Source organism: Zea mays, chromosome 9, assembly GCF_902167145.1.
Source record: "Zea mays cultivar B73 chromosome 9, Zm-B73-REFERENCE-NAM-5.0, whole genome shotgun sequence".
Lineage (NCBI taxonomy): Eukaryota > Viridiplantae > Streptophyta > Magnoliopsida > Poales > Poaceae > Zea > Zea mays.
Window position 1 is genome coordinate 22,592,373 of NC_050104.1, and position 26,755 is coordinate 22,619,127.

Here is a 26,755-nt window from a genome sequence, read left to right on the forward strand (position 1 = left end):
ACATTTTCTTCGAAATGGTTAGCCCTGGCCATAGATGATAGATGTGATGGACAAGATTCAATCTTACCATCTTAATCTTTTTTACACCAGATATCTAGATATGTTACCTCAATGTATAAAATGATTTATCTATCCTAACTTAGGCCGATATGTTTTGATTTTAATATATGCTGGTGGAAAAGGTGAGTTCTGTCAATTTTAATTCTAATCTAACTATGAAAAAGAAAAAAGAAACAGCTTATTGGACTGGTGAAGATTTATAATTTCTTCATTCCAATTGGCGACACGACTAGTTCTGCAATTTATTTGATTTGGATGAATTACTTTATAAAAAACAATAAAGAATAATCAAATTCCCTGACGCAGCAGAGAAGAGACTAGAGAGAACTCCACTCAAGAAAAAATTGCACGCAAGGGTCCACGCGGCGAACAGATCGTGCCGTTCCGCGGCGGCGTCGGTGCGGCGCTGGAGCCGAAGTGAAAAGTCGATCGGGATTGGGCCGTTGGGGGTGCGATACCCCTCGCCTCGAATGCGAGCTCCGTAGGTCCGCCCCCCCGGCGGATGGCCGAGCTGGGCCGCCGCCGCCGCCCGCTGGGATGAGGCAGCGTGAGGAGTCGCGCTCGCGGCTTCCCTGCCCCCAGGCCTCCGCTCTGAATATCCCCGACGCGACGGTAACCGAACAAGCCTCAGGTATTCAACCGAGCAGGCTCAACCTCGCCACACTTAATCACCGTCAAAAGTTGTGCTGCATTCCTTTTCCTTTTCTCCTCACTCTCTCAGTGCAAAAGAGGGAGGGAGATGCGGTAAAAGGATGAACTGACCCTGGCATTCTTCTTTCCTCTTTTGCTACTTTCTGGGTTCTGCTGCTTTCCGTGGGCTTTAGGATAAGGGCAACAGAAAAGACTGACAAAGATCTGCAACCGTTCTTTTTATAATTTCATCCATCTCATAAGCTTTTCGTCTGTGTTGATTTGTTTATGCATTCAATAGAAATATAATGTAGCTTTAGAGAAGACCACCGGCCCACCGCCATGCAGAATTTATGTTCTCTATATATGTTACGAATACAGCAACTGGACGCTGCATACGTGAGCTCCCTCTCAGGGAACAGGTAGTCAGGGGACATCATTCTCGCGACACGGGGAACAATACTTGCAAATAAAATTTATCTGGGATTAGAAGAACCTTGGCATCTCTTGCCTTTTTTTCAGAAAGTTGAGTGCCGTTTGGTTGCGACGCGGGCTGAACTTCACCTCCACCAGATCAAGTTGGGCTTCTAATTTGCCCTACTGATCTCCATTCCATGAATCATGAACCAACATGATCTAGTGGAAACAGTATTTGCAACTGATAACAAAGAAACATGAACCCTTGCTTTCTGCACTTCCGCGTCGAATTGATGCCTCCTCAAGTCAGCACCGCCAAAAGCGTCGGCATAACGTTGCTCTAGCGTTTGTAGATGCTGCTGAAGAAGCCAAGTTATAGGGTGTGATAACGATATGAGAGTGTTTTCTTTATCTTCTTTCGGGATTGCCGTGAGAACACCCTGTTGATTTGTCTATGGGTGATTGGTGGGAGGGGACGCTGGTTACTCAGACATTAGACCTATTTCCCCCTTGTTTGTCAATATTTTCATTTGTGATGCAATGCTATGCATTGACATGCAATACATCGACGTCCATCAGCCGTAACAAGTACGAATAATTGCAGTGCAAACTGCAAAGAAATATATACCAGGGCCGATTCAAGCATATTCATTCTAAATTAGACAGTCCATACAAACTTGCAAGTTTGATAAATAGACCCTTTTTAGGAAGTCCGTAAATGCTTTATGCCTTGGTGGGAGCCATATCATTTGATGGCTGTCATACATATTCCCTCCCCAAGAATGCAATATTTAATCAAAGTAACTCAGCTTCTGTAGTATATTCCCCTACTGCTCTTATTTTGTTGCTGAGGAACAGAGTTGTTCATGTTATAAGACTAGTTTGGTTTTTGTCCTGAATAACAACAGCAGGAGAGATGAACAGAAGTACTGATCGAAATTCTGAATAGGATAATGAAAGGAGATATATGCTTTAGCAAATGACTGTACGGATAGCTGACTAGGGTTGAACATGGAACCTCTTGAATTATTGTGCAAAGTGTGATTTGGGAGAATATATGTATATCAGAATAGGTTTTGTGAATGACTAAAGATCATGCACGTATGTGGAGAATTGATTCTCAAAAGGCTATATATATTTAACCCCCAATAATATCATCACTCTGTAGTTATGTCCATCTTCCCCCAGCATATAATCAAACACCTAGCCAACTTTAGTACTGTCTCATAGGGGCAGCTTAGCATCTAGAATGGACGAGCAACACAAATCGTCAATTAAATTAGTCAAAGGGTAAAAGATTTACTGAAGAAAAAGAAGAAGATTCACCGGTCTTCCCTTCTTTTTGTCTTTAAGTAATAACCTTACTATCAAACTGTTAATTTGGTCATCAATTCAACAAATCTTGTCGGTGGTTTTCAATTAGTTACTCATACTTAGCTACTTTGGCTCCTTAGTGAACAATTTATTTTATTCCATTCTTCCACATTAGGGCTTGTTCGGTTAGACCAATCCAGAGGGGGATTGGAGGGGTTTAAATCCCCTCCTAGTCAAAAATTGACTAGGAGGGGATTTAAACCCCTCCAATCCTCCTCTGGATTGGTGTAACCGAACATGGCCTTACAGGGCAAAGGATGGGAAAGATTCCATAACTAAAGCGAAAGCAGATTGCATGAGTTAACAAAATTAGAAAAATGATGGTTTAACAAAGTAATTTTACCTATCCACAAACTTAACCGGATGATTTTCTGTTGTTTTTCAGTGAGCCCCATTGTTTATAAAGCAAACCATCTTCAATTCATAATAACTTAATAAGAGAAACACTAAGGGCCTGTCCGGCTATGATATAGCTATGGCACTGTAGCTCATACTAGTACAGCCGCAGCAGGCTTTCAGCTGAAGCGAACACACTCTAAAGGTTAATGTAACTGAAATTTCTGAAAACATTCTGTCGGCATGTTGTCCTGTACACAACTTCTATTATTTATAGATGAATGAATAATATTATTTATGTTTTGTTGGCCTCTTTTCTTGATTTATTTTCCTCACTTGTTCTTTTAGTTCCTCAAATGATGTGGCACTTTGGTCACAACCGGGAACGTCAGGATTTCCCTTAGCCACATGAAGTGTGCAATGCTGCTAGATATGCACCTCCACCAGTATATATTTGGGAGAAGAATCAAAGTATAAAGAAATATGTTCCCTGATCCTCGCACCTATGTCGCATGGAAATTATTAAAGATATTGTCCATGGATAGCTTTCTCCCCAAAAATATGAAGAAAAGAGGGAAATAATATATACAGAGAGAGAACAAAACATTTCTTTTTTATCAGATCATTTCACCAATGTAAATCGTTACTCTTATGTTATGTGTAGGAATATCCAAGAAGTCAACTTCTGTTATTCTTATTTCCAAGTCCTGAGCAACCTACATATTTGTATGAAAGATGATAAAATTGACAATATTCTTTTGCTTTAACTGGTTGGGTTGCATGCCGTGCAGACCATTCTGCAATATTAGGCACCATTGCATGCAACAATCTTGTCGCTGCCATTGCATGGTCATGTAGTGTTGCCCTGCTTGCTCATTCACAACTGGGCTCAGTTCTAGGCATATTCCCACTTCAAGATTTAGAACTAAGTTATGTTATAATAATGAGCTGTAGGTGCCAATACAGATTTTGTTTGGCAAATTGGCATCATCTAGTTATATGAATTGTTTAACTGCTTTATGTTTTGTCTGATCACCTACAAAATGTTCTCCACAATTAGTCCCTTAGTATATGTCATATTACCGAGGTCAATCACTCCCTCTGTTTCAGAATACTTGGGAAGTTTTACTGTACCAACTTTTGAGTTTTTACAGTATGTTCAATTAACTAAAGAGAGAACAATAGTGATAGTAGATTTGTGACCATACCATGTATCAACTTGAGGTGTTGCTATTGAAATTATAATGTAATATTCATTTATCGGGGAAAAAAGATTTGTGATCAAAGGTGCTTTAAATATATTACTCTCTCTGGTCATTAAAAGAAGACTTGCGACAGCTAAATTTCACTGCATGCAGTCTATGTACACTTTCTTAAACATCTCCTTTTATTGACTGGAGGGAGTATATGCTTTAATTTGCATAGACATATGTTAAAATTAACAATCAAAATTTAAACAAAAAAAGTCAAAGTGGCCAAGTATACGAAAACATAGTACTATTTGATTTATTTTGTGTAGTTTATATAGCTGTTAATGCATTTTCAGGGGTAATAATAAATTCCATGGTGTAGATACAAGATGTAACACTGTGAAATATTGCTTTCTTTAGCATCATTTCCCTCTTGCACGCTTTCCTTTCTTGTTTCTGCTTTCATCTTATACTCTTCGATTTGGATAGCTCAGTTAGAAAGGCTAAGATCAGAGCATCTCCGTGTCTCCACAACACATCCTGGATTCGCAATTATTGAGGTGCCTCCACTATAAAAGGCCAACCATCCTCAAGGAATGAACACAGCCAGCCAGCAAGCAAGCAGAGAACAAGGATAACACAGCAACTGAAAACCTTATTACCAAGAACAAACAACTACAAGAGGCTTTGCAAGTTCACAGAGTACGCATCACTTCTTATTTGTTCCTCGTTTTTATGCCCATATATCACAGTGACATCTCGATTGATTTTCTATTCTCCAAAATAAAGTAGGTCTTTAATGGCTGTTAAATCTACAGCTAGTTTGTCCGAAGAAGTCTAATTTCAATTTAATAAATAAGTTATATGCAAGGGTGAGTTTGCTTCTTGTGATGCATGATATATGTGATTTAATTGATGTTTTACTAATTTCCATTAGAGATAAGAATGATAGTCTTCTCTTGCATGGGCTTTTATGTTCTTTTCAGTTGGGACACTAACTTGGAAGCATAATCGATTTAAGTGTATGTCCAAATGATTGATAGGGTGCCATTTTGGCCTAGCTTAAGCCCATTTTAAGGCAACTTTTGCTTAATCACTTTCTCCACGCATGTTGTCTCCCTTTAAAATACTCTCTTTTTTAGTTTGCTATTGCATGTCGTACAAGCATCTAACAAAGGCTAAAAAGATCAAGGGACCTCACGTGTAGCTCCTTTAGGTTTGGTATACATTTTGTTTTGTTATGTTCTGAGATACACTTCACAACTTGTTGACACATGCATGGCATGCAGGGCAGCTGTTCACTGCGAATGAACAACCAGAGGAAGCCTGGAGACTGGAACTGCAAGAACTGCCAGCATCTCAACTTCAGCCGCCGTGACTACTGCCAGCGTTGCCGTGATCCACGCCCTGACTTGCAGTTCGGCGACGGCTATAGCACGGTTGGTGTGCTGACCTCCCTGGACATCCGCCCAGGTGACTGGTACTGCAGCTGCGGCTACCACAACTTCGCCAGCCGCAGCAGCTGCTTCAAGTGCGGCACGATCGTCAGAGACTTCCCAGCGGGGCAAGGCGCAGCCGGTGCTGAGGGTGACTTTGCTGGTGGACGCGACAGCGCCGCAGTCCGTGCTGGGTGGAAAGCTGGCGACTGGATCTGCACGAGGTGATCAAACTGTTTCTGCTCAGTTTCAGTAAGATTAAGGAATGCCTTCGTCGTATGCATGACAAGAAACAGTGGCATGCATGTGTGTTTGAGTGTTTCTATGTGGCAATTAAACTTTATCTTGACACAGACGTTAATCTACCGTGCATGTCTGCATCTGCAGGCCTGGTTGCAACGTACACAACTTTGCGAGCAGGATGGAGTGCTATAGGTGCAATGCACCAAGGGAGGCAGGTATGTGTCTCGTCGGTTTACAACCAAGATTTTACATTTTGTGATGTGCGTATTCAGTTAAGCTTACATTCAATGATCGGTCAAGAAAAGAGCATCAAAATCTTATAACAATGGTTAGTCTTTTAGATGCTAGCTATCTAATCAATCAATCTTGATGCCTGGTGAAGTGCCCTTTTGATCTTCTATTATCCTTCTTCCAAAACATCAATGCATCTTTTCAAAATCCCATCTGCTCTGTAGCAGGCACCGGGAGGTAAGAGGCGACTGGGGTGATACCAAGAGCGTGAGATGTGACGAGCTGGCCGAGCAGTGGAACCTACTGCCGTCACACACTCACCATCAGGCATCCAGGAAGGATGAGTCTACTACGTACACGACTATATTGCTGATTGCCGCGCGTAGTGCCGCTGCTGTGGTTTGCGTGGGTGGAGAAGTACCCAAGCGCAACACCTGTTACGTGTGTTGTTTGCTCCTTTTTGAGGTTGTGTTGATTCAGTGACAGCTGAGTTGTACGGCCTGATGATGTACTCGCATTGTGTATTTGTCTTAAACAGCATATATAATTATGTAATAATAAGTGCTTGCTTATCTATGCTCTGCTGATGCATCTGTCATTCTGTCTCCTTGTATTGTCAATGTTTTGCTCCTTGGATGGTTTTCAAGGTGGTTTAGTCTGATGTGGGACCATCCTAGACGCTCAACGTGGCGTGGCGTGGCGCCATATCAACCACCACGAGGAAGGTAAAATGGACTACGTTGAGCACAGTTCACGGGTCAAATCGTTTTACCAAAAAAGTTACAAAAAATAATCTAAAAATTTATCCAAACATTTTTATGAAAAGCGGAGTTAAAAAAAATCAGAATATGTTTCGTGGAAAATTCATAGGAAGTTATCTTACCTCGGGGGAAAAAATGAAACCAGTTTTAGTCCCATATTTGGATCTTATATTGTCTCTGGTTGATGTCCAGTCTGTTCGTTTGGTTTTAATTCATACTGATTTCTACTACTTATACAATACTTTTTTCTCTATAAATCGTAGATGCAACAGTCCAAACTACCATCTCTAATACGTAGAGAACAGCGCCGCCTCGCATATGTTCTTGCTATCTCTTATAATTAGCCTACGTTGATGACTCATGCTACTTAGAAATTTGAGTGACTTAGACGACAGTACAACTGTTATGCAACTACCATAAACTCCATCCTATTTTGTATAAACACACGTGCACATGTTAAGCATGGGCCGCTAGGTACGCTTGATTTGATCTTGCGCACGCATGCAGGCAAGAGCCTTTTTTTTAGCCTGCACTGAGTCAATGCATGCGAAGGATCTGGCTGAGCGCGTCACGCAACCAAACACGCAGATAGTAATAATTTGATCTAGAAGATGGTTATGGATGCAGCCTTTATAAAAAAATGAACAATCTAACTAGTAAGCTACGTGATTGACGGTTGACGCTGACTTGTATAGGTCATACTAGCTAAATGTATACCACCACCACATTGCAAAGAAACATCATTTGACTATACATGATGTTTTTTTTTGCTTGTTGTTCAGAAAGAAACAAGCATATGAACTATGTTTAGTGAAATTTAGATTATTAGCACAAAATTGCCACATAAAAAAGGTTTATACCTGGAGGTAATAAAGAAAGGACTTGCCGTATGTGCTGGTTTGGGATGCTGGCGAGAGATCCCAGCAGCCTATATTTTTTATTTATCTATTCTGTCTACTTTATATATTTGTTATTAATACGTTTTCCGGCTTTTCTGTCCCAGTTTCAGTTTTTAACAAATGGGCTGGTAATTCCGGAGGCCCATGTACAATTGGCCCATGGGTGGCGCGTATAGCCCACTACCACACAAGTCCACAGCCCGTCGTTCTGGAGTCTGGACCCACATGGCATGGACACACGCCGCCTCCGTCCAATGATCCAATTCAATCCAACTACCTACCTTCACTGCACTGCACTGCACCTACCCGGCTACCCCTGCGGCCTTGCCGGGGAGTCGGGGACGGGGAAGGAAACGGCAACGAGCCTGCAGCTCCAGCTACCCCGAAACCCCGTCCAACGTCCATGGCTATCCACCTCCGGGCCCACGCCTTCGCGGCCAACCCGCTGCGTGGCGTCTCCGCCGCCACCACCTCCATGTCCCCCTCCGCGGCCGCCGAGGCACTCCGCTACCTCCTCGACCCCAGCTCCGCCGCCGCCGCCGCCAATCCCAGCCAGTACCTCTCCAAGATCCTTCCTTTCCGCCGGGGCCGCCCGCTCGCGCGCTCCACGGACCCTCCCGCGGTGCCGGCCTGGCGCCTCGCGTGGCTCCCGCCGTCCCGCGTCCCCGGGGTGGCCCTGGATGCCTTCGTCTTCCTGGGCGCGCTCGTCGAGGGGGACGGCAAGGAAGCCTCCGCGTACTGGGCGGTCGACGTCAGCGAGGGCGAGGGAGCCAGGGTTGGTGGGCCGGCGGACGGGGATGGGCCGTCGGCGTTTGTGGACTTGAGGACGCTCATGGTGGCCACGGACTGGAGCGACAAGGACGCCATGGCGGAGCTCGCCATCGCAGGACATGTATGCAAGATTCTTTGTTTAATTAGCGGCGTTTTGTTTTCCGCGGATGACTCGAAGAACATGTTTCATCTGGTTTCTGAATTCGGTGCAGGCTCGAGCACTGCTAGAATGGCACAGCACGGCAAAATTTTGTGGAGCTTGTGGAGCAAAGGCTGTACCTACTGAAGCCGGGAGGCGTAAGCAGTGCAGCAACGATTCCTGCAAGAAGAGGATATACCCTAGAATTGATCCGGTATCATTTGTGCTCTCTTCCTCAGTTCCCCTCTTTTGTGCAGTATCTGTATATGGATTAGATGTTTACAAGTTGTGCTATCTGTCACCATTTCTTATCCTGTAGGGATGCTCAAACTGACAACAAGGTGTTTAGTGTTCACTCTTTTCTTCTGCACGGTATTGCAGGTTGTGATCATGTTGGTCATTGATAAAGAAAATGATCGGGCACTCTTAAGCCGCCAGTCAAGATTTGTGCCTCGTATGTGGAGTTGTCTTGCTGGTTTCATAGAGGTGCACATAACTACTTAATGTTCTTATCAATGTTTCTATTATTCTGTCTTTCATTGAATTCTCTATTATTGTCACTTTTTCTTCTTAAACTGATTTTGAATGAGGTTAGATGGAAGGAGACACAAACATCAAGAGTAAATTTCAGTTGTCCACGTTTCCAAAAAACAGAACAAAATGATTTTGATCTTAAAAAACACAACTATTTTACTGATAAGTAGTTCAAATAATGAATGCAGCATACTGGAATGACCTGGTTAGATAAGCTCATAACAAGTTTGCACTGCCACATCAATAATGCTGGCTACAATATTCAAATTTAATTTTAACTGCAAGGGGAAATAACCTTTCATGTATAAAACAACTGAACTCTATATGCATGAGAACTGAGTGTCTGACCTGCCACACATGGTGAGTGATTTTTAAATATCCAATATTTCATGTACATAAAATGTTCCGCTTGATCTTAACCGAGTAGCTATAGCTAGTATTGGGTTCAAAAGATTGGTCTGATTTTCAAAATGAACAGCATCCCTTCTGTAACCATGAAATTACTGATTTTCCTATGTATAATGATTCCTTTTTCTGAAACTAAAAGAGAGCTTATTTCTTGTTAAATATCACCGGATGCTTATCCTCAGTGCAAAGCTAGCATGTTGTCTGTATTGTAGCTAACAAGATGACTGTCTTCTTTATAAGTATAAACATCATTACAAGCTTATATACATTACATCTGTTATGTTTGTAGCCAGGAGAAAGCCTGGAAGAGGCAGTGAGACGAGAAACATGGGAGGAAACTGGTATCGAAGTTGGGCAAGTCGTTTATCACAGTTCTCAACCATGGCCTGGTAATTATCTTGTCATTGTTTTCAGAGGAAAAACAGTAGAGAAAATACTACTGGAAGATTACAATTGTACTTTCATGTCCAAAATATAGTAGTGTTTACACAGTGGTTTAAGTGCTTTTGTTATCAGTTGCTATGTATTCTGCACGTAAAACTGTCTTCTTGTACTGTATCAGTTGGGCCAAATACTATGCCGTGTCAACTGATGGTGGGCTTCTTTGCTTATGCTAAATCATTGGAGATAAACGTGGACAAGCAGGAGCTTGAAGGTGATTTTTGACACTTCATTAGGAATCCAAGGCTGTTTCTTTTGACTTGCATTCCATTAACTTCTCTTCCTGTTCCTACATAATTGTTTGGTCTTGCTATTATTATTTTCTTCCTCTGCTACGACATAGTGTGCTGATGTATGCGTCTACTGCGCAACCCTTTGGCAACACTCTTAAGCTGGTTGATGCATGAAACTTGATATTTTACAAAAGATTATGTGCAGGTTATACACCCTGAAAATGGGGCTTACTTTGCTGACCCTTTTTAGAGCATGGATGGCCACAAAGCTTCAACTTGTATCTCAAATGCCATTCTTTTGTTATGCATGCAGATGCCCAGTGGCACAACCGCGAAGACGTCAAGAAAGCGTTGACGTTTGCTGAATACGAGAAAGCCCAGAGAACAAGCGCTGCCAAGGTCGATCAGATCTGCAAGGGCGCTGAGAAAGGGCAGAACCCCTCTGCCGACTTCAAAGTTGGAAGCGGCGAGCCTGCTCCAATGTTTGTCCCAGGACCCTACGCCATTGCTCACCACCTTATCTCGTCGTGGGCTTTCGAGGGAGCACCGAAGCTGCCTAGTTCATTCTCAAACCTATAAGCCTGGACCCTGGTGTTCAGACAGACGATGACAGGAACTGGACCCCTGTGCTGCGGGCTCATGGATCACCTGTGTTGCCGTGAGTGTAATTCTGATAGTGTGTGTCCGTTGCCGGTTGTGATAAAATAAAATAGCAATAGAGTACTGGGTACAGAAGACTTGCCGGAGGATTTGGCATCAATGGACATGTATATCCATTGCCTTTTTACATGTTGATCCTCTTTGTATCACACGTAATGTTGCATACTTGCATAGATACAACAATGATATACATCACACAGTGTACTCATGCATTTATACATGTATTCAGATAACTGGATTCAATAGTAGAGTCTTTGTCTGTCTCTCTCTCTTTTTCTCACATGTGGTTTGATAATTGCTACAGATGTTCCTGGCCTCTTGGGCAATTTGTTCTTGTTTCCCACATCAATTTCGCCACCTTAACATCACAAATGCAGTGTAGTCCGTAGAAGCGGCGCTACGTGGATGTAGAATACATGAAAAACCGGCGATGGTAGCAAACACGAACACCAGAACCAATGCCTTTGAAGTCGAATATTCAGAGCGCGGTAGTTTGTTGCAGCAAGTAATCTGCCCAGATTCTCTTGGACTAAAAGTTGGTCTCGTGTCTGGTTGCAACAAGCAAGGACTAAAACTAAACTACTGATACCTTGGTTTGTCTAGTCTAGTGCACAAGCACACGAGGCAGTCTGCAATTCTGCATCAGCCTCCAATTAGTCAGCAAAACCTGTAGAATATAGTACTGCATTATCATGTGCAGAGACTAGTCAGCACACCAATCGTTTGCAGATAGCAACGGCTGAGTGGCACCTCTGTCAGTCTCTGTGCTGCACTGCCCATTTCCTACTCTGTTCAAGGAAGTCATCAAGGTATGGTTCATGTGGTCCAAAGTCCAAACAAGGACGAGATGGTCGCATTGGTCGACATCGGATCTCCTATCCGGTTAGTCAACCATGACCGCTACAAGTCACCTACTATACCAACACTTCCACAGCTACCACAAGATAAGATCACTTGCCCTTCACTGCGACTGCGAGCAAGCAGCTCTGGTAGTCTGGTCTGATCACTGATCAGATCAGCCATGGCGGTCGGCGTCGTCGCCGCTGAGGGCGGCCAGGACCGCCGCTACGGCGGAAGGATCACCGCCTTCGTTGTGCTGTCCTGCATGACCGCCGGCATGGGCGGTGTCATCTTCGGCTACGACATCGGGATCGCAGGTAAAAAAAATGGATGCCACGAGCGCGCGGCAGCCGGCAAGTAGCAGCAAGGTCGTCGCCGCCGTCATCCCATGTTCCACGATGACTGACTGACGTGTGAACAACGGGCACTCGCGTTGTCGCTCATGCAGGCGGCGTGTCGTCGATGGAGCCGTTCCTGCGCAGGTTCTTCCCGGACGTGTACCGCCGGATGCGCGGCGACACGCGGGTGAGCAACTACTGCAAGTTCGACAGCCAGCTGCTGACAGCCTTCACGTCGTCGCTGTACGTGGCGGGCCTGCTGACCACGTTCCTGGCGTCGCGGGTCACGGCAGGGCGCGGCCGCAGGGCGTCCATGGTCCTGGGCGGCGCCGCGTTCCTGGCGGGCGCGGCCGTGGGCGGCGCGTCGGTGAACGTCTACATGGTGATCCTGGGGCGGGTGCTGCTGGGCGTCGGGCTCGGCTTCGCCAACCAGGCCGTGCCGCTGTACCTGTCGGAGATGGCGCCGGCCCGGCTCCGCGGCGCGTTCAGCAACGGGTTCCAGCTCAGCGTCGGGGTCGGCGCGCTGGCGGCGAACGTGATCAACTTCGGCACGGAGAAGATCGGCGGCGGCTGGGGCTGGCGCGTGTCGCTGGCGCTCGCCGCCGTGCCCGCGGGGCTCCTCACCCTCGGCGCGCTGTTCCTCCCGGAGACGCCCAGCAGCCTGGTGCAGCAAGGCAGGGACCGCCGCGACGTGGCGCGGCTGCTGCAGAAGGTCCGCGGTGCCGGCGTCGACGTGGGCGACGAGCTGGACGACATCGTCGCCGCGGGTGAGTCTGCGGCCGGAGCCGGAGGGGGCGGCCTGCGTCGGCTGCTCGTGGAGCGGCGGTACCGCCCTCAGCTGGTGATGGCGGTGGCGATCCCTTTCTTTCAGCAGGTGACGGGGATCAACGCGATCGCGTTCTACGCGCCGGTGCTGCTGCGCACCATCGGCATGGGCGAGAGCGCGTCGCTGCTGTCGGCGGTGGTGACGGGCGTCGTGGGCGTGGCCTCCACCTCCGCGTCCATGCTCGCCGTGGACCGCTTTGGGCGCCGCACGCTGTTCCTGGCCGGCGGCGCGCAGATGCTGGCGTCGCAGGTGCTGATCGGCGCCATCATGGCCGCGGAGCTGCGGGACAGCGGCGGCGTGGGGAAGGCCTGGGCGGGGGTGCTCATCCTGCTCATCGCCGTGTACGTGGCCGGGTTCGGCTGGTCCTGGGGCCCCCTCGGGTGGCTGGTCCCCAGCGAGATCTTCCCGCTGGAGGTGCGCGCCGCCGGGCAGAGCGTCACGGTGGCGGTGAGCTTCGCGTTCACCGTGTTCGTGGCGCAGGCGTTCCTGTCCATGCTGTGCCACATGAAGGCCGGCATCTTCTTCTTCTTCGCCGTGTGGCTCGCCGTCATGACCGCCTTCGTGTACCTCCTGCTGCCGGAGACGAAGGGGGTGCCCATCGAGCAGATGGCCGGGGTGTGGCGCGCGCACTGGTTCTGGAGCAGGGTCGTGGGGCCGGAGTCGGACCCCGACATAGACGAGGAGCGCGCGCGCGGGAAATTATAGTGCGGATGCAACGAACAGAACCATATGAGGTCTTGTTCGTTTGTGTCGGATTGGTGGGTCGGAACGATTCCGACCTGCGAGCTGGATTGCTTCTCTAACTTATATAAACTTTGATTAGGCCTGAGGAAGCTAGGTGAGGAAGGCCAAGCAAACTAGAGTAGACGGCCTCAGGTGACTTGAAAGAAAACAGACAGTATTCAGACAAGTTCTGTGAGCCTTCATTCATCAAGTGAAAATTGCAGGATCATCATAACCATGCAGGTTGGCAGGTTGCAGATGCAGCCCCAAGCTACAAGATGTCAGACCGCAGCACATATACAAGAACCTGCTGGAGGCCTGTTCCCAAAACGCTTATACTATTACCTACTGTCAGTTCACAGATCCTTGGATTATTCATACGTGATCAATTTCATTTCGGCCCCTTTCGATTCTAGAAAAAAGGGAAAAACGAATGATTCTTATTGTTAAAACTATAGTCTCTTGTTTGACAACTATATCTATACCACCATATAATCCACCAGTTTAAACTTTGCGAAACTCACCTAACCAAATCATACACACACTTATAATCTTTACTGAATTTACCAAACAAATTACACTCAGATTTAACACTTCATTAAAACCAACGGTTCAGAATGCTGGATAATTTTGTCTCCCTTACTCACTCAAATCCAACGGATAATATTATTTGGTTTAGTCGAGTCGGGTCAGATTAGGTTTTATTCAGACAGATCGGATCGGTTTAGTCGGATCGGATGGTCTATGATCAGATCTAGTTGTAGAGGTGTGGGCTTGTTTGTTTTGCCACTTGGGCGGGCATGGGGTCCCATAATGTACTAGCTAATAGATAATAGACGTAAGAGCATATCTAGTTGTTCCAAAAAACTCCCTAAATTTAATTTAGGGTATTAGTAATCAATATCATGTTCCAACATTTCCTTAAAATAAGGTCCCTAAATATATCAACTTTCTAAATATCTCTATTTAGTCCTCAAACTTGGTGAGATGTTTCATACTCTCAATAGTCGTTTTGCTCATCAGTCACATCGTGGAATCACTTGTTTGCCATCGAGTTCGCTTTCGTGTACAAGTGATGCACTTTAAATAATTTAAGTTATAGAAATGATGAATTTATCATTGAGTTAGCATAATTTAAAAATATTTAACAACCAAAGAACTGGGAAACTGTTGGAGTCTAAGGTTGTTTATGTTCCCAATATATATTTAGCAACTTGCTAAATAAGAGTTTAGGGAGCATTGTTTAGAGAACTAATGGAGATGCTCTAAGTTAATTACTCCCATAGCTCCCGTCATTACCTCCACTAGCAACCTCTTATGCGAATAAACAAACATAGAATATATTGATCACTTCTCTCTTTTCGGTCGAGTTGTGGATCCTATACATGCACACAAAGAGTTATGAGAGCAGATCTCCGAAATCGACGTATGCACTAGAGGTAACTGCTTGGATGTGCGAACGATCATTTTTTGTGGAGCGACAACGCGATTGCTCGCTGATCCCTGGTGTGGTCGTCTTCTTTCTAGAGTTGTTGCGGGTCGTATTGTTCCTCTTCCTAGGTGTGGTCGTCTTCTTCTTTATGGACGCCCAATGGATGACACCGCCAAACATTTGCCTGTATCAATTGCGGGCAACTACTTCGAGCAACACATTATGTCAACCTATATGTGAATAGAGCCACAGACGCCTTAATCATGGGTCTCTTTGTTGGGTACACCCTAATATTTGTTTTCGTTTAGTTCTTTTCTATCAGTGTGATTTAGATGTATGTGCCATCATCTACTATTATGGAACATACATATAACCACAAATCTGGCATGTTTTTTCAGGATTAAATTAAACACATAAATGCAGTAATTCCTAATAATCCAAAAAACTAACACTAAACAATTTCCTGTTAGTGATTTTGTTGTTGTGTTAAATCCAAGTGAATCCGATGGATTTTTTTGTTAGAGATGACATAGTAAGATAGTCATGTAATTAACAAAGCGTTCAAAGATATATATATAACATGTTTCGAGGCACCATATTTAGCGCTCTTACTGATAAATATATGGACTCTTATATAATGTACACAAGTGAAAAAGTTTTATGGGATGCAGTTGATAAAAAGTCTAATATTTCTGATGATGATAGCCAGTTGTACATCACAAAGTAGTTGTATGACTTATAAATGTTTGATAACCATTAAATAGTGGAACATGATCATGAGATGCAGGCACAAACTAAGAAACTCAAGCAATTTCAATGTGTGTTGCTCAACAAAATTATTGCCGGTGCTATTACTTAATATTGAAGAAAGGACAAGGGCAAAAGACAATCATGTAAAAAGAGTAGTCTTTTAGTGCTAATATGGTGCAAAACAAAGATTTTAATGCACCTCGTAATAAAAAGAACACTCAAAAGAACAATTCAAAACCTAAGTAAACAACCATGTCCAATAAGAAAAAGAACATACGGTGTCACGGTGATTCGTTATATAGTGTTTCTTTAGTCTATCATTTACTTGAGTGGTAAGATCGATCCAGAATTTCAGATGAACACCCTGCCGACAAAGAGCACATGTAGCGGCTACATTCTTCTGTCCTTCGCTCTGTCTAAAATCTGAATCGACCGTCACTAAAGAACAGTAAGGCTAATCCAATTAAAAAGTTTTTACAACGTTATTTCTAAAAACTGTCATATCGTGTGGAATAAAAAGAAACATGAAACAAGGAACCACCTCGACCGCCAGTTTTATACTTGTGAACGGAGGTTAAAAATCAAAGTGTACTAGTATAAACTGAGAGTTAAAAAAACTTAACGGGCCGTTTGGATCCATTCATTTTATAGGAATTGGAATTTACTCAATAAAGTAACTTATTCAGTTTGGAATTTGACATTCCACCACTTTCCAAAGTTCAGATATAAGTCTATATTAAATTCATGAGGTGGAGGATGAGAAATGATTTTATATATTAGTAGAATTTGTTTCTACTCTGTAACTTATGTGACACTTTTTGTCTCACTTCTTTATAGTAAAAATATAGCACATAAATATCTCCGGCGTCTTGCTAATAATAATATACAAATATATTTTGCATAAAATAAAATTAGTTTAATTAATATATGCCTAAATTATTATTATTAGAATGGAATGCAATTCCAATGATCCAAATGAGGCCTAAAAGGAAATCGATATTGAGTGCCACTTGTACGTCCGCAGAGCGGGCGGCGATAGCAAGCTGAAGGAATACGAATCCATCCAAAGCAGATCCAGTGCAGCCTCAGGGGCGCGAGGCAGGTAGCACGTCGCCGCCCCCGCAGGCGAACCTCTCCCGCGCTGCCACCAGCAGCAGCAGAGCATCATCATCGTCATCATTTATTATAGTACTACACATCTCCTCTAATCAATCAATCACGCTCGCCTCGCCGCCATCATATCATAGCGGCGACGCCAACCTCATCTCCATTTAACAACCCCCCCTGTTTCCTCATAGGAGAGGGCGGGGCGCGCGCGCGAGCGAGCGAGTTCGTTCCCGTGGTGAAGAAACGATCGACCGGCAGTCGGGACGCGGTGCCGTGGGCCGGCTGTCCCTCCCACCCATCGATCGAGGATTCAAGGATGCTGATCCTGGATCTGGGCATCTGGGTGCTACCCTTGACGCTGCTGCTGGCGCCGGCGCGCCGGATGGTGCGCCTCGTCGACGGCCTGCAGCGGATCTTCCTCGCCGTCGCCTGCCACCGGGCGCCGCCGCCCGCGCTCGGGCGGCTGTGGAGCCGCCTCGACCGCCTCGACTCCGCCACCGTCATGCCCTGACCCTGATCATTCAGTGGATATGGATGGATCAGCGGGTCTACGCTCCCGAACGCGCTGTTTTTTTTTCTCCATTGACAAAAAAAAGGGCGCTCTTTTGCTGTAAATTTCAGCTCTTGCTGTCTGCTTAGACTCCGTTTTTTGTTTTGTTTTGTTTTCTGCTTCTCTGTGGTAATGCGATCCCTGTAAATCTCTGTAACTAGAGGCTGCCAACCATATGATTGATGAACGAAAAGAATCCCCTATGCATGTATACAGTGAAAGAGGCTTGGGGTGCTCCTTTTTTTTTTCATTCTGATTATGCTGCTGATCCGCGATTGCAAATTTGGTGCGCGTTTTTGATAGGATGAATGCCATTGCCATGCTATGTCCCAGACCATCTTAGCATCTCCTCAGTCGTTTCCTTTCCATGCGACGGAGATTCAGAAGTGACAGTCTCACTCACCGTGTCTCCCTCTCCCTAGAGCAACCAAATAAAAAAACAGAGCATTATTGGTACGCTGGCTGACGAGCTGCCCGAACGTCAGGATCATCCACTTGCAGCGGCACGAGCATTATCCGTTTCTGATAGAAAGAAGTTTAAAATATGAGATAAAATAGGAGAAGTGATATTGGATGTGTTGGAGATAACCTAAGTGCCTTGAACACTTGAACTGTGCTCTGGATATTTGTTAATATTGTTAAGGAAAATAACGCATTTCACCTTTTTTTTGGGGTGCGATTGAAGAACAATAATGCATGCATTGGCCACCTGCACAATTAGTGAGTTTTTTTTTTAAAACTATACGATTGGTGGACATCGCAATGCAAGAAAACAACATGGTGGCTAGCTAGCGCATTGGTTGGGCACATGCGTTCTGCTGAATGCAGGAAACGACGGCAGGTGCGTGGATCAGAGCTTTCTTTTTGTTGAATGCGATTAGGGCCAAATATTCGGCATTCAGCGAAACACCTTTTGCTGTTGGTGCGGAAGCCAAAGACCAAAGTGGACAAAGAGGTTTGCCACCCTTTATTTTTGCCGGTGGTGAGCTCGTTGGTTCGGTTCATCTTAGGCCCTTTTAGTAGAGCTCTCGTATCACCAGCTTCAGCTCTGGTTCTAGCTCATCTGAAAAAAGCTTAAGAAGGAGCACCTCATTTGCTTAGAAAAGTAGCTGCTCAAACCTCGCCGTCAAGGACGCCATGACGAGGTCGAGATCCGGGACGAGCGGGCAGCACGCCACGACCTTCTCCAGCAACTCCAAATCGTCGTCGAGGACGAGGTCCAGGGCGAGCAGTGCGCACCACGACCTTGTCCATCTACCCCACCTCGCCGTCGAGGATACTATGGCGAGTTCGACATCCGGGCCGAGCGGATGACGCGAGTTCAGATACAGAATGGCTCACTACTAATCAGGGCGGCCAGCACTCATTATATATATTAAAATACACAAAAGGATTTACATAAAACCGTGAATGGTTATCTGGTGTTGAAGCTAACTGAACATATCTATCCATGGTATCTATCTGTCTAACCATTCCTATCTTTCAGCTAACCATTCCTATCTTCCAGGTTACAGAGGTAACAACTTTGTTAACATCCCCCCTCAATATCAACCTGTCGCCACAAGATTGAGATTGGGTTTGAATCGGTCTAGCATTTGTTTGGTAGCTGGCTTGGTGAAAATGTCTGCAATCCGATCTCCTGACGCAATGGGTCTAACCTCAAGTGCGCGTAAAGCCACCTTCTCTCGATCAAAGTGGAAATCAACCTCGATGTGCTTAGTGCGTGCATGGAACACAGGATTTGAGCTCAAATATGTTGCACTGAGGTTGTCACACCATAGGACTGGAGGCCGGTTCTGAATAATATTTAGTTCTTTCAGTAATGACTGAATCCACACTCCTTCCGCAGTTCCATTAGCTATGGCCTTGTATTCAGCTTCAGTTGATGATCGAGACACAGTTGGTTGTTTGCGTGCACTCCATGATATAAGGTTTGGTCCAAAGTAGACAACGAATCCACCAGTCGATCTTCGATCATCAACACACCCCACCTAATCATTTGCTTAGAAAAGTAGCTGCTCAAACCTCGTCGTCTGAAGCGTTTTCCCACCTCGTCTTCCTGTAGCTGCTCAAACCTCGTCGTCGAGGACGCCATGACGAGGTCGAGATCCGGGATGAGCGGGCGGCACGCCATGACCTTCTCCAGCAACTCCAAATCATCGTCGAGGACGAGGTCCAGGGCGAGCAGTGCGCACCACGACCTTGTCCATCTACCCCACCTCGCCGTCGAGGATACTATGGCGAGTTCGACATCCGGGCCGAGCGGATGACGCGAGTTCAGATACAGAATGGCTCACTACTAATCAGGGCGGCCAGCACTCATTATATAGATTAGAATACACAAAAGGATTTACATAAAACCGTGAATGGTTATCCGGTGTTGAAGCTAACTGAACATATCTATCCATGGTATCTATCTGGCTAACCATTCCTATCTTTCAGCTAACCATTCCTATCTTCCAGGTTACAGAGGTAACAACTTTGTTAACATCCCCCCTCAATATCAACCTGTCGCCACAAGATTGAGATTGGGTTTGAATCGGTCTAGCATTTGTTTGGTAGCTGGCTTGGTGAAAATGTCTGCAATCCGATCTCCTGACGCAATGGGTCTAACCTCAAGTGCGCGTAAAGCCACCTTCTCTCGATCAAAGTGGAAATCAACCTCGATGTGCTTAGTGCGTGCATGGAACACAGGATTTGAGCTCAAATATGTTGCACCGAGGTTGTCACACCATAGGACTGGAGGCCGGTTCTGAATAATATTTAGTTCTTTCAGTAATGACTGAATCCACACTCCTTCCCCAGTTCCATTAGCTATGGCCTTGTATTCAGCTTTAGTTGATGATCGAGACACAGTTGGTTGTTTGCGTGCACTCCATGATATAAGGTTTGGTCCAAAGTAGACAGCGAATCCACCAGTCGATCTTCGATCATCAACACACCCCACCTAATCATTTGCTTAGAAAAGTAGCTGCTCAAACCTCGCCGTCTGAAGCGTTTTCCCACCTCGTCTTCCTGTAGCTGCTCAAACCTCGCCGTCGAGGACGCCATGACGAGGTCGAGATCCGGGACGAGCGGGCGGCACGCCACGACCTTCTCCAGCAACTCCAAATCGTCGTCGAGGACGAGGTCCAGGGCGAGCAGTGCGCACCACGACCTTGTCCATCTACCCCACCTCGCCGTCGAGGATACTATGGCGAGTTCGACATCCGGGCCGAGCGGATGACGCGAGTTGAGATACAGAATGGCTCACCACTAATCAGGGCGGCCAGCACTCATTATATAGATTAGAATACATAAAAGGATTTACATAAACCCGTGAATGGTTATCCGGTGTTGAAGCTAACTGAACATATCTATCCATGGTATCTATCCGGCTAACCATTCCTATCTTTCAGCTAACCATTCCTATCTTCCAGGTTACAGAGGTAACAACTTTGTTAACATCCCCCCTCAATATCAACCTGTCGCCACAAGATTGAGATTGGGTTTGAATCGGTCTAGCATTTGTTTGGTAGTTGGCTTGGTGAAAATGTCTGCAATCCGATCTTCTGACGCAATGGGTCTAACCTCAAGTGCGAGTAAAGCCACCTTCTCTCGATCAAAGTGGAAATCAACCTCGATGTGCTTAGTGCATGCATGGAACACAGGATTTGAGCTCAAATATGTTGCACCGAGGTTGTCACACCATAGGACTGGAGGCCGGTTCTGAATAATATTTAGTTCTTTCAGTAATGACTGAATCCACACTCCTTCCGCAGTTCCATTAGCTATGGCCTTGTATTCAGCTTCAGTTGATGATCGAGACACAGTTGGTTGTTTGCGTGCACTCCATGATATAAGGTTTGGTCCAAAGTATACAACGAATCCACCAGTCGATCGTCGATCATCAACACACCCCACCTAATCATTTGCTTAGAAAAGTAGCTGCTCAAACCTCGTCGTCTGAAGCGTTTTCCCACCTCGTCTTCCTGTAGCTGCTCAAACCTCCCCGTCGAGGACGCCATGACGAGGTCGAGATCCGGGACGAGCGGGCGGCACGCCACGACCTTCTCCAGCAACTCCAAATCGTCGTCGAGGACGAGGTCCAGGGCGAGCAGTGCGCACCACGACCTTGTCCATCTACCCCACCTCGTCGTCGAGGATACTATAGTGAATTCGACATCCGGGCCGAGCGGATGACGCGAGTTGAGATACAAAATGGCTCACCGCTAATCAGGGCGGCCAGCACTCATTATATAGATTAGAATACACAAAAGGATTTACATAAAACCGTGAATGGTTATCCGGTGTTGAAGCTAACTGAACATATCTATCCATGGTATCTATCTGGCTAACCATTCCTATCTTTCAGCTAACCATTCCTATCTTCCAGGTTACAGAGGTAACAACTTTGTTAACATCCCCCCTCAATATCAACCTGTCGCCACAAGATTGAGATTGGGTTTGAATCGGTCTAGCATTTGTTTGGTAGCTGGCTTGGTGAAAATGTCTACAATCCGATCTCCTGACGCAATGGGTCTAACCTCAAGTGCGAGTAAATCCACCTTCTCTCGATCAAAGTGGAAATCAACCTCGATGTGCTTAGTGCGTGCATGGAACACAGGATTTGAGCTCAAATATGTTGCACCGAGGTTGTCACATCATAGGACTGGAAGCCGGTTCTGAATAATATTTAGTTCTTTCAGTAATGACTGAATCCACACTCCTTCCGCAGTTCCATTAGTTATGGCCTTGTATTCAGCTTCAGTTGATGATCGATACACAGTTGGTTGTTTGCGTGCACTCCATGATATAAGGTTTGGTCCAAAGTAGACAGCGAATCCACCAGTCGATCTTCGATCATCAACACACCCCACCTAATCATTTGCTTAGAAAAGTAGCTGCTCAAACCTCGCCGTCTGAAGTGTTTTTCCACCTTGTCTTCCTGTAGCTGCTCAAACCTCGCCGTCGAGGACCCCATGACGAGGTCGAGATCCAGGACGAGCGGGCGGCACGCCACGACCTTCTACAGCAACTCCAAATCGTCGTCGAGGACGAGGTCCGGGGTGAGCAGTGCGCGCCACGACCTTGTCCATCTACCCCATCTTGTCGTCGAGGATACTATGGCGAGGTCGACATCTGGGCCGAGCGGTCGACGCACCACAGCCTTCTCCAGCAACTCGAAATCACCGTCGAGGGCACCATACGAGGACGAGGTCCGAGCCAAGCGGGAGACGCGCCACGCTACAGGGTCCACGAACACGGACGGCGGACACGCAATAGTCCTCTAGGTTTAGCCGTTTCGGGGCTACCCCTTTGGTAGAGCTTTAACTTTTTTAAAAATAGTTTTGACTCTGGTTTTTCTGTGTAAGCAGCTTTTCTGGAGGAGCCAAAGCTATTACTACATATCATTTGGTAACATGGCTTTTAGAATGTTTTGCAAAATAAACCCTATCTAGTTCGTGAAGCCGAGTAGACCAACAAAGACACGGGTGTTCCTTAACAACCAGTTAGATTTCCTGGGGTAGGGGAGCGATACCCTTGCGTAGGTGCTCCAACAAGAAATAGTGGAGAGTACCGACTCTTCGATACCTCGGAAAAAATTGGAGGAGACTTTTTGTCCTTACTTTACTTTCCAAAATTACTTTGAGCATTTTACTTTGTATATTCGCTTTGCTAGTATTTGCCATAATTACTTACGGTTGTTCTCCATTTCATAGCTTTTACTTCTTGCTAGTAGATTGAGTGAACTTAGGCTCATGTTTAGGGTTTAATCTTTTGTAAGAATTTAAAAAAACTAATTCATCCCATCTTAGTCATCTTGATCCTTTCAGCCATTTAAGACTTAGCCTTGGGCGTATGGTCCAACACCCACTAGAATCTCGCTTGTCACTACATAACACTTGTTGGACCTATCCATTCTGGTTTGACGAGGCGGCTGTTCATAAGATCCGATGACCCTATAGACAAAATCCTAACTAAAATTGTGTCATCGTTCATTTTAACGTATGACATCGGGCCAGTCTAATCCACCCTTGAAACTCTTGGGTCTGGTCACATGGACCATTCCGATGCTTTAGCCTTATGAGATGTTGTTCAAGTGAGAGCACCTAGAGCGGGGGTGAATAGGTGATCCTGTAAAAATCAAATACTTGTAGCCACAAAAACTTGGTTAAGAGTTAGTGCAATAGGACCAAGTGGCTAAGGACCGATCTTTTGTGAAACACAATGGTCACAAAGAAAGACAACACAAAAGACACGGTGATTTATCCCGTGGTTCGGCCAAGTATAATACTTGCCTACTCCACGTTGTAGCGTCCCAATGGACGAGGGTTGCACTCAACCCCTTTCAAGTGATCCAATGATCAACTTGAATACCACGGTGTTTTCCTTTCTTATACTTTCTCCCGTTTGTAAGGAATCTCCACAACTTGGAGCCTCTTGCCCTTACAATTGATGATCACAAAGAAGCACGGAAGTAAGAGAGGGGAGAGCAACACACACAAGACTCAAAACAAGAGCACAATCACGCACACAAGCCACAACTTGAGCCCACAACACAACTCGAGGAGTTCTCTACTCAAATGGAGCTCAAGTCACTATCTCAAAGAATCGAATGCGCGAGAATAGAGTCTTGGTGCTTAGGAATGATCAAGGAATGCTTGGGTGACTCCTCCATGCGCCTAGGGGTCCCTTTTATAGCCCCAAGGCAGCTAGGAGCCGTTGGAGGCAATCTTGGAAGGCAAATCTTGCCTTCTGTCGGGTGGCGCACCGGACAGGCCGGTGCACCACCAGACAGGCACTGTAGCATGTCCGGTGCGGACCTCCTTCCTAATCTGGCGCAGTCGACCGTTGCAACTCTGGCATCGGTTGGCGCACCGGACAGTCCGGTGCCCCTTCCGACGTTGGAGCGGGCCACGCGTCGCCCGCGGATTTGGCGGCCGACCGTTGCGCTGGCGGCCGTTGGCTCACCGGACAGTCCGGTGCACCACCGGACAGTCCGATGAATTATAGCCGTATGCCGCCGAAGTTTTCCCGAGAGTGTCCAGTTCGTCGGAGCTGGCCTGGCACAGCGGACACTGTCCGGTGCACCACCCGACAGTCCAGTGTGCCAAGCCGAGCTGAGTCTTGGCTGCACACAGACCCTCTTTTCCAATCCTTTCTTTTCCTGTTTCTAGCACTTAGATAACTTCGTTAGTACACAAAAACAAATGTACTGAGTCTAGAAATATACCTTCTTGTTGATTTGCACTTCATTCTCTATTTGGCATGTAATAACTCACTCAATATGTGTTGGACACTTAATCACCAAAATATACTAGAAATGGCCCAAGGGCACATTTCCCTTTCAATCTCCCCCTTTTTGGTGATTTATGCCAACACATCAAAAAGCAACAAATAGAAGTGCAACATTAATGCAATTGAGAACAAAAATAGTCTTTGACACGATTTGACATATTTGGATCGTTCTTTGCCACCACTTGGTTTGTTTTTGAAATCAAACTCATTTTCATATCTCTAAGTCAAACACACTTGTTTAGACATAAAGAGAGGTATTCCAAGAGAAAAATTGATCAAGAGCCAAAAACTCCCCCTTTTCCCATAATCAAACATTCTCCCCACAAGAGACCAAATTTTGACAATAAGAGTATTTTGACAAATCAAAAGTTCTAACTCTACTATTTTCAAAATTCTCAAGTGGTAGCTGATCCATTTGCTTTTTGCCTTAATTTCTCCCCCTTTGGCATTAAGCACTAAAACGGGATCATTATTGGCCCTTTAACCCCATTGCCTCACAAAAATTGTCAATTAAGAGCAAAAAGGCAATAAGAGCTTAAGAATGAACTTGGAGGTTTGTACACTAATACCGGAGTGCAGTGGAAGTCTTTGCATGGTCCAAGTTCACCTTTCCCTTTCAATTCACCTTTGAGACTATATCAAGTAAACTCAAGCACAAATGTTAGTCTCAAAGGGTCAAGTTGTAGCACTTCTCCCCCTAAATATGTGCACTATTCACATATGGACTTGTGAGGTCCGGGGATCCCTTGCACAACTTGAGCACCATAAATAAACAATAAATCTCATAAATGCATAAAGTAATGTGATCAAGGCATAAAACACATGTATGCTATAGATCAATCCAAGTTACGCGAATCTAAGACATTTAGCTCACTACGCAGCCTGCAAAAGGTCTTCTCATCTAAAGGCTTGGTAAAGATATCAGCTAGCTAGTTCTCGGTGCTAACATAAAACACTTCAATATCTCCCTTTTGCTGGTGGTCTCTCAAAAAGTGATGCCGGATGTCTATGTGCTTAGTGCGGCTATGTTCAACAGGATTATCCGCCATGCGGATTGCACTCTCATTGTCACATAGGAGTGGGACTTTGCTTAGATTGTAGCCAAAGTCCCGGAGGGTTTGCCTCATCCAAAGTAGTTGCGCGCAACACTGTCCTGCGGCAACGTACTCGGCCTCAGCGGTGGATAGGGCAACGGAAGTTTGTTTCTTTGAGCTCCAAGACACTAGGGACCTTCCTAGGAATTGGCACGTCCCTGATGTACTCTTCCTATCAACCTTGCATCCAGCATAATCGGAGTCTGAATATCCAATCATGTTAAAGGTAGACCCCTTTGGATACCAGATCTCGAAGCAAGGCGTAGCAACTAAATATCTAAGAATTCGCTTAACGGCCACAAGGTGACACTCCCTTGGGTCGAATTGAAATCTAGCACACATGCATACGCTTAGCATAATATCCGGTCTACTCTAGCACATAAATAAAGTAAAGACCCTATCATAGACCGGTATGCCTTTTGATCAATGAACTTACCTCCTTTGTTGAGGTCGACATGTCCATCGGTGCCCATTGGTGTCTTTGCGGGCTTGGCGTCCTTCATCCCGAACCGCTTGAGCAAGTCTTGTGTGTACTTCATTTGGGAGATGAAGGTGCCGTCCTTGAGTTGCTTCACTTGGAACCCAAGGAAGTAGTTCAACTCGCCCATCATCGACATCTCAAATTTCTGTGTCATCACCCTGATAAACTCCTCACAAGACTTTTGGTTAGTAGAACCAAATATTATGTCATCGACATAAATTTGGCATACAAATAGGTCACCATCACAAGTCTTAGTGAAAAGAGTTGGATCGACTTTCCCAACCTTGAAAGCATTAGCAATTAGAAAATCTCTAAGGCATTCATACCATGCTCTTGGGGCTTGCTTAAGTCCATAGAGCGCCTTAGAGAGCTTACACACATGATCGGGGTACCATTCATCCTCAAAGCCAGGGGGTTGCTCCACGTACACCTCCTCCTTGATTGGCCCGTTGAGGAAAGCGCTCTTCACATCTCTATTTGGAACAACCTGAAAGAGTGGTGAGCAGCATAGGCTAATAGAATGCGAATAGACTCTAGCCTAGCCACAGGAGCAAAAGTCTCCTCGAAATC

The 26,755-nt window shown here is 45.6% G+C and overlaps 3 protein-coding genes and 1 long non-coding RNA gene across 7 annotated transcripts; all 4 read left to right on the forward strand.

The window, feature by feature from the left end:
• Positions 1 to 259: 259 nt before the first annotated feature.
• LOC100277313 (uncharacterized) lies at positions 260 to 6,504 on the forward strand. Of its 4 annotated transcripts, none has more exons than XM_008660204.3 (5): positions 260 to 691; positions 4,497 to 4,709; positions 5,297 to 5,667; positions 5,831 to 5,901; positions 6,142 to 6,504. In XM_008660204.3, the coding sequence occupies exons 3-5, from the start codon at positions 5,315 to 5,317 to the stop codon at positions 6,156 to 6,158; spliced, it is 441 nt and encodes a 146-aa protein (XP_008658426.1). In that variant the 5' UTR covers positions 260 to 691; positions 4,497 to 4,709; positions 5,297 to 5,314; the 3' UTR covers positions 6,159 to 6,504. The 4 variants fall into 4 exon arrangements, with proteins under 4 accessions (XP_008658426.1, XP_020399192.1, XP_008658427.1 ...); XM_020543603.3 differs by having other exon boundaries at positions 6,145 to 6,504; XM_008660205.4 differs by having other exon boundaries at positions 4,502 to 4,709; positions 6,145 to 6,504.
• Positions 6,505 to 7,870: 1,366 nt separating this feature from the next.
• Positions 7,871 to 11,065, forward strand: LOC100283048 (hydrolase, NUDIX family protein). The gene is made up of 6 exons (NM_001155950.2): positions 7,871 to 8,469; positions 8,561 to 8,701; positions 8,869 to 8,973; positions 9,719 to 9,818; positions 9,992 to 10,084; positions 10,417 to 11,065. The coding sequence occupies exons 1-6, from the start codon at positions 7,981 to 7,983 to the stop codon at positions 10,680 to 10,682; spliced, it is 1,194 nt and encodes a 397-aa protein (NP_001149422.2). The 5' UTR covers positions 7,871 to 7,980; the 3' UTR covers positions 10,683 to 11,065.
• A 672-nt stretch (positions 11,066 to 11,737) lies between these two features.
• LOC100281810 (hexose carrier protein HEX6) lies at positions 11,738 to 13,671 on the forward strand. The gene is made up of 2 exons (NM_001353192.1): positions 11,738 to 11,920; positions 12,052 to 13,671. Exons 1-2 carry the CDS (start codon positions 11,785 to 11,787, stop codon positions 13,470 to 13,472), a joined length of 1,557 nt encoding a protein of 518 aa, NP_001340121.1. The 5' UTR covers positions 11,738 to 11,784; the 3' UTR covers positions 13,473 to 13,671.
• Positions 13,672 to 16,673: 3,002 nt separating this feature from the next.
• On the forward strand, positions 16,674 to 17,579 carry LOC109942413 (uncharacterized). The gene is made up of 2 exons (XR_002265182.3): positions 16,674 to 16,860; positions 16,971 to 17,579. It is a non-coding gene; the product is annotated as an uncharacterized lncRNA (long non-coding RNA).
• The last annotated feature ends 9,176 nt before the right edge of the window (positions 17,580 to 26,755 follow it).

Excerpts from the sequence above, each read along its gene's own strand:
- LOC100281810 (NM_001353192.1), top strand. The coding sequence starts at position 11,785 with ATGGCGGTCGGCGTCGTCGCCGCTGAGGGCGGCCAGGACCGCCGCTAC. Across the intron at positions 11,921-12,051 it reads CTACGACATCGGGATCGCAG|GCGGCGTGTCGTCGATGGAG; the intron begins GTAAAAAAAATG and ends TCGCTCATGCAG.
- LOC100277313 (XM_008660204.3), top strand. The coding sequence starts at position 5,315 with ATGAACAACCAGAGGAAGCCTGGAGACTGGAACTGCAAGAACTGCCAG. Across the intron at positions 5,668-5,830 it reads GGCGACTGGATCTGCACGAG|GCCTGGTTGCAACGTACACA; the intron begins GTGATCAAACTG and ends CTGCATCTGCAG.
- LOC100283048 (NM_001155950.2), top strand. The coding sequence starts at position 7,981 with ATGGCTATCCACCTCCGGGCCCACGCCTTCGCGGCCAACCCGCTGCGT. Across the intron at positions 8,702-8,868 it reads TATACCCTAGAATTGATCCG|GTTGTGATCATGTTGGTCAT; the intron begins GTATCATTTGTG and ends ACGGTATTGCAG. Across the intron at positions 8,974-9,718 it reads GTCTTGCTGGTTTCATAGAG|CCAGGAGAAAGCCTGGAAGA; the intron begins GTGCACATAACT and ends TTATGTTTGTAG.